We start from the raw sequence: 6,644 nt of genomic DNA, 5'->3' as shown, positions 1-6,644 counted from the left end.
ATGGGGGAACAGGGACTGCTGGAAATGGGAGATGGGGAGCAGGGATTGCTGGAAATGGGAGATGGGGAGCAGGGATTGCTGGAAACGGGATGTGGGGGAGCAGGGATTGCTGGAAACGGGAGATGGGGAGCAGGGATTGCTGGAAAGGCAGGAGATGGGGGAACAGAACAGGTATTGCTGCAAAGGCAAGACGTGTGGAATCACCTATTGTTGGAAAGGCAGGAGAGGAGGGAACAGGTATTGCTGGAAACGGGAGATGAGGGAACAGAACAGGAATTTCTGGAAAGGCAGGAGATGAGGTAACATAACAGGTATTGCTAGAAAGGCAAGAAGTGTGGAAGCACCCATTGCTGGAAAGGCAGGAGATGAGGAATGAGTATTCCTGGAAAGGCAGGAGATGGAAGGAAAGGATATTGCTTGGAAATGGGAGCTACGGAAGCACCCATTGCTGGAAAGGCAGCAGATGAGAGAACACGTGTTCTTGGAAAGGCAGGGGATGGAAGGAGCAGGTACTGCTGGAAAGGCAGGAGATGAGGGAACAGGTATTGCTGGAAAGGCAGGAGATATGGGAGCACACATTGCTGCAAGGGCAGGAGATATGGGAGCACACATTGCTGCAAGGGCAGGAGATGAGGGAACAGAACAGGTAGTGCTAGAAAGGCAAGAGGTATGGAAGCACCCATTGCTGGAAAGGCAGGAGAGGAGGAACAGGTATTGCTGGAAACAGGAGATGAAGGAACAGAACAAGAATTGCTGGAAAGGCTGGAAATGAGGGAACACATATTATCAGAAAGGCAGGAGATGGAAGGAGCAGGTATTGCTGGAAAGGGAGAAGATATGGGAGCACCCATTGCTGGAAAGGCATGAGGTGAGGGAACAGGTATTGCTGGAAAGGCTGGAGATGGGGGAACAGAACAGGTATTGCTGCAAACAGGAGGTGAGGGAACAGAACAGGTATTGCTGCAAACAGGAGGTGAGGGAACAGAACAGGTATTGCTGCAAACAGGAGGTGAGGGAACAGAACAGGTATTGCTGCAAACAGGAGGTGAGGGAACAGAACAGGTATTGCTGCAAACAGGAGGTGAGGGAACAGAACAGGTATTGCTGCAAACAGGAGGTGAGGGAACAGAACAGGTATTGCTGCAAACAGGAGGTGAGGGAACAGAACAGGTATTGCTGCAAACAGGAGGTGAGGGAACAGAACAGGTATTGCTGCAAACAGGAGGTGAGGGAACAGAACAGGTATTGCTGCAAACAGGAGGTGAGGGAACAGAACAGGTATTGCTGCAAACAGGAGGTGAGGGAACAGAACAGGTATTGCTGCAAACAGGAGGTGAGGGAACAGAACAGGTATTGCTGCAAACAGGAGGTGAGGGAACAGAACAGGTATTGCTGCAAACAGGAGGTGAGGGAACAGAACAGGTATTGCTGCAAACAGGAGGTGAGGGAACAGAACAGGTATTGCTGCAAACAGGAGGTGAGGGAACAGAACAGGTATTGCTGCAAACAGGAGGTGAGGGAACAGAACAGGTATTGCTGCAAACAGGAGGTGAGGGAACAGAACAGGTATTGCTGCAAACAGGAGGTGAGGGAACAGAACAGGTATTGCTGCAAACAGGAGGTGAGGGAACAGAACAGGTATTGCTGCAAACAGGAGGTGAGGGAACAGAACAGGTATTGCTGCAAACAGGAGGTGAGGGAACAGAACAGGTATTGCTGCAAACAGGAGGTGAGGGAACAGAACAGGTATTGCTGCAAACAGGAGATGAGGAAGCACCTATTGCTGGCAGGGCTGCACACCTGGTCCAGCCTGCTGAGCTCTGAGAGTAACTTTTTCTATTCAAGTGCAAAACGTTGAGGCTTTTGGAGCAAAACAAGGCAGAGCTGACTAAGGCAGAGGGGGCTGAGGGAGGCGGTGAGACACGACGGAGGGGAGGGAGAGGTGGGAGGGAGGGCCGTGGGATCCATGTAAACATTGGCACTTGTGTGGGGAGCAGCAAGAGCCGTCCCTGCAGGGGCACGGGGCCAAGGGCAGGGTGTTTGTGAGGCTGGGAGCAGAGAGCGGCCCTGGCCCCCGTGGGAGATGTTGGCCCTGCAGCTCCCCCGTGAATGCCCACTGAGGAATTCCTCTCCCTCTGCCCAGCACCCATTGCCTGCTGCACTCCCAGGGCTGCACTCCCAGCGCCCACAGCTCCTCCCTGGCTGGGCACAGCTGGGCACAGCTGGGCACCCAGAGAGGGCTCGGGCTGCCAGGGCACGGGATCTGACCCTACAGGCACAGAGGTTCCTGGCACTTTCTGAAGTGTGAGAAACACTTCCCTTGGACACCCCCATCCCACGCCAGACACACAGAGGGAGGAGGAGCAGAAACAGCAGGAGCAGCTGGAGCAGTGCAAAACTCAGGTATTTCCCAGGAGAGGAGAGGCAGGAAGGAGTGGGAGGTTCATGGCTGCTGTTCTTCCCGGGAACACATCTTCCTCCTCCTCCTCCTCCTCGAGCAGGGGTCCAAGGCTTGGACAGGACAGAGCTCCTTTCCTCCTGACCCAGTTCTGCCTGTCTCACGCTGTATTTTAACTTGGAATACTCAGCCAGCCCTTGCCTGCTGTGTCAGCTCCTGATCTCTGCCCCAGCTCTCCTGAGCTGCTGTGCAGAACTCCTGAAGGAGCCAGGGCACCTGCACAGGGGGTGGGGAGGCTCTGCTGTCCCGGGGTGACAATGAACTCCCTTTGCTTGGGTGAGAAGGAAAACAGAGGAGGAACCAGCCCCAGGCAGGTTGTGTGGGATGGAGAACTGGGTTGCAGAGCTTTTTTGGGGCAGGAAATTGCTACTGGCCTGTGGCAAAAGGCACCATTCTTCAAAGGCATGGTCTACATGGGGGCAAGTGAAGAGAAGAGCAGGGAGGGTTTAAAAGAACACAGTGACTTTGGGAGGTAGAGAAGAGGGAGAAGATGCCTTTCATGTTGAAATCCCACTCCAACTGCCCCTCTGCCTGCACAGCCACCTTCTCCAGCCAAAATCCTGGCAGCATGAGGGAGGGAACAACATCCTTCCTATCCCCTTCCGCAGTAGCTCCAGTTCAGGGAGGTAAATCAGGTGTGGAATCCTTTGAAACCTCCAGGCTTCAGCCTGGCAAGATCTACCACAGAGATTTCCCCAGCTAGGCTGAAAGAGAAGACTTCCCCGTGGAGCCTCACAACACTGATCCTCCCAGCTTCCTTCCCCACATGTCCCAAATTCTCGTGGTTTCTCCTTTCCCTGTTTCCTCACTGGCTGTGGCATCCCTGGTGCCTGCCCTGTTTTCCCTGTAGGGCAGGACAAAGGGCACAGTGCCACCCCTGTGCCCTCAGCACTGCCTGCTGACCCAGAGCACATGGGCTGGTCTTTTGTCCCTGATTTCCCTTCAGCCTGCTGGAACAAACCTTGCTGGAATTCATCCTACAAAAGGCCCTTCTTGCCTCAGTGAGCTCAGCTGGCCGTGGTGAGTGTGCTGTGTGGACTTGACCGCTTTGCCTGAATTCCGACCCAAGCAGCTTTTCCACAGATGTGTTCTAGATTGAAAGATTTAGTTGTGTGTTCTGTTCCCATCTGTCAGAGGTGGGGCAGTTATCTTCTGTTAATTGAGCAGTTTATCTCTCCCACAACCAATCCTCGCTCTGGGAAATATCCTGTTAATGGGGCATTAATTATTAATTATCTTCTGTCGATGGGCCAGTGAGTCACACTGATAAAAGTCCATCATCCCGTTGGGAGATGGGGAGGAGCCAAGCATTCCTACCTGGATATAACCTGAGGTTTGGAACAGCACAGCAGCCTTTGCCCACTGCATTCCCAGAGGAGCAGCTTTCTGCTGCCCTGCATTCCCAGAGGAGCCCAGGCCCATCTGCAGCAGCCCTGGAGCTTCAGAGGAAAACTCCCCCCTTGTGCAGGATCCCTGCTCCAGCAGAACCACCCCTGTTTACATTTTCCATTTCGGGGGAGGCTCCTGCCTTCCTTAGCAGATAGCTGGCTTTTCAAACCAAGGCAAGACCCTTCTTGGGAATCAGGCAGCAGCTTCCACGCCATCTGCACCCCAGGCTGCTCCAGAGTGGGGCCCAGCGCGGGGTGAGCGGCGCGGGGGCAGCTCTGGGGAGCGGGAGGAGCCGCGGCCATGTCGGAACGGAAAGTGCTGAACAAGTATTACCCCCCAGACTTCGATCCTGCCAAAATCCCCAAGCTGAGGCTCCCGAAGGACCGGCAGTACGTGGTGAGGCTCATGGCCCCCTTCAACATGAGGTGCAGGACGTGTGGGGAGTACATCTACAAGGGCAAGAAGTTCAACGCCCGCAAGGAGACAGTGCAGAACGAGGCCTACCTGGGGCTGCCCATCTTCCGCTTCTACATCAGGTGCCCGCGCTGCCTGGCTGAGATCACCTTCAAGACAGACCCCCAGAACACGGATTACGCCATGGAGCACGGCGCCACCAGGAACTTCCAGGCACAGAAGCTCCTGGAGGAGGAGGAGAAGAGGATGCAGAAGGAGAGGGAAGAGGAGGAGCTCAACAATCCCATGAAGGTCCTGGAGAACAGAACCAAGGACTCCAAGCTGGAGATGGAGGTCCTGGAGAACCTGCAGGAGCTGAAGGAGCTCAACCAGCGCCAGGCCAACGTGGATTTTGAGGACATGCTGAAGCAGCACAAGGAGGTGGAGGAGGAGCAGAGGCGCAAGGAGCAGGAGGAAGATGAGCAGGAGATGAAGGCCATGTTGGAACAGGCCCAGAACCGCCGGCTCCTCATGGATTCTGACTCTGACGAGGAACCAGCAAAACACTGTCCAAATCCCACAACCCGAACAAAACCCAGGGCCATCCTGCAGGAGGATCCCCAGAGCAAGAGGCCGAGGATGGAGAGCTGGGAGCGCAGCAGGGGCAAGCTCAGCACCAGGGCCCAGCTGGCTGGGCTGGTGGCCTGCAGGAAGGAGAAGGCAGATCCTGCCCTGGATAAGGGGCTGGAGACCCGAGGCACCACGGCCACCACCAGCTCCCTTCCAGCAGCAGCAGCAGGCACCTCCTCACTGGGTTTGCTGGGAGCCTACTCGGACAGCGAGGACAGCACCAGCGACTGAGGGTGGGGACAGGGCAGGGACGGGGCTGTCCCCAATCCCTGCTGCTCCTGGAGCCCCACACGGAGCAGATCCCACCTTTGCACAGACTGGGGGGCTCCTCCAGCCCCTCACTGCAGGCACAGGGCTGTCCTGCCACCACTAGCCCCCTAGATGTCCCCAGGAGCTTGGGGACAAACCTCTCCCTGCTGTTCTGTGCCTGCTGGGCTTCAGCAGCCACAACTCTAGAATAAATGGGATCTGGCAGAAAAAAACCCAAAAAACCCCAAAAAACCCCAAAAAAACAAAACAAAACAAAAAACCAAAAAAACAAAAAAAAAAAACCCAAAAAACCAAAACAAAACAAAAAAAAAAAACCAAAAAAAACCCCAAAAACAAACAAAAAAAAGGACTTTATGACATTAAACAGTCTAGAACCTTTGTACCAAACCAGTGAACATCTCCAGTTCGCTCTGGACAGCTACCCAGGCCAAATCTCCTCCACCTACCAAAACATAAACTGCTTAATGCTTGCTTTAATTTGGTCCCAAATTCATTAAAAAGTAGAACTCCTCCAAAGGCATAGACTGTATTTACTGATGGTTCAGGGGGATCCCACGAGTCAGTTATGACGTGGAAGAATCCTGACACTCAAGAGAGGGAGTCTGATGCTCAGATTGTTCAAGGATCCCCACAAATTGCAGAATTAGCAGCCGTTGTCAGAGCCTTTGAGAAATTCAAACAACCCTTAAATTTAGTCACTGATTTGGCCTATGTTGCTGGAATAGCTGAGAGAGCAGAACATCCCTTGCTAAAGGAAGTGCCAAATCTAGATTTGTAAGGCTTGCTCTCAAATTCCATACACCTCCTCTCCCACTGAGAGCAACCATACCACATTATGCACCTGAGGTCACACACTGACCTCCCAGGACCAGCTACAGAAGGCAACTGGGGGGCAGATATTTTAGCCATGGCAGTGCAGACCGCATTTTCAATCAGGCTAAATTGAGCCATCAGTTTTTTCACCAAAATGTGCCAGCCCTTGTCAGAATCATAAAAGAACGGGCAAGAGCAATCGTGGGCTCCTGGCCCAGTTGCCAGGAGTTTGCTTTGCCCTCTGTGAGGGCCAGGGTTAACCCCTGAGGCCTCGAAAGTTTACAGCTTTGGCAAACAGATGTCACACATTATGCACCTTTTGGGAAACAAAAACTCATTCACAAATACAACACCTGACTAATGTGGGAGATATTGAATATGTAGGGCTCCCCATGGGGGCTAGAGGAAAATGGTATAACAAGAACTCTGAGCTGCTTTTGGCCCTTAATGCCTTCATTCCATAGATACGTTCTCTGGGGCAGTGTTTGCATCAGCCCATGCAGGAGAAAAGACAAAAGATGTCATCCAACATTTTCTCCTAGCGTTTCCCACCCTAGGCATTCTCCAAACACATAACAGTCCTGCTTACACCTCCAAAAATTTCAAACAGTTCCCAGGTCAATGTGGGGGTGAAACACACCAATGGCATACCCCACTCACCAACAGGGCAATCTATTGTAGAGAGGGCTCA

At 53.3% G+C, this 6,644-nt stretch overlaps 1 protein-coding gene across 1 annotated transcript; it reads left to right on the top strand.

Annotated features, from left to right (window-relative positions):
* The first annotated feature begins 4,147 nt into the window (after window positions 1–4,147).
* On the top strand, window positions 4,148–5,101 carry LOC102038534 (splicing factor YJU2-like). Its single transcript, XM_005430585.1, has one exon. The coding sequence runs from the start codon at window positions 4,148–4,150 to the stop codon at window positions 5,099–5,101; it is 954 nt and encodes a 317-aa protein (XP_005430642.1).
* The last annotated feature ends 1,543 nt before the right edge of the window (window positions 5,102–6,644 follow it).

Source organism: Geospiza fortis, unplaced genomic scaffold (assembly GCF_000277835.1).
Source record: "Geospiza fortis unplaced genomic scaffold, GeoFor_1.0 scaffold148, whole genome shotgun sequence".
NCBI classification, from domain to species: Eukaryota; Metazoa; Chordata; class Aves; order Passeriformes; family Thraupidae; genus Geospiza; species Geospiza fortis.
Note: the sequence above shows the minus strand (reverse complement) of the source record. Positions and strands in the feature narration are given on the sequence as shown.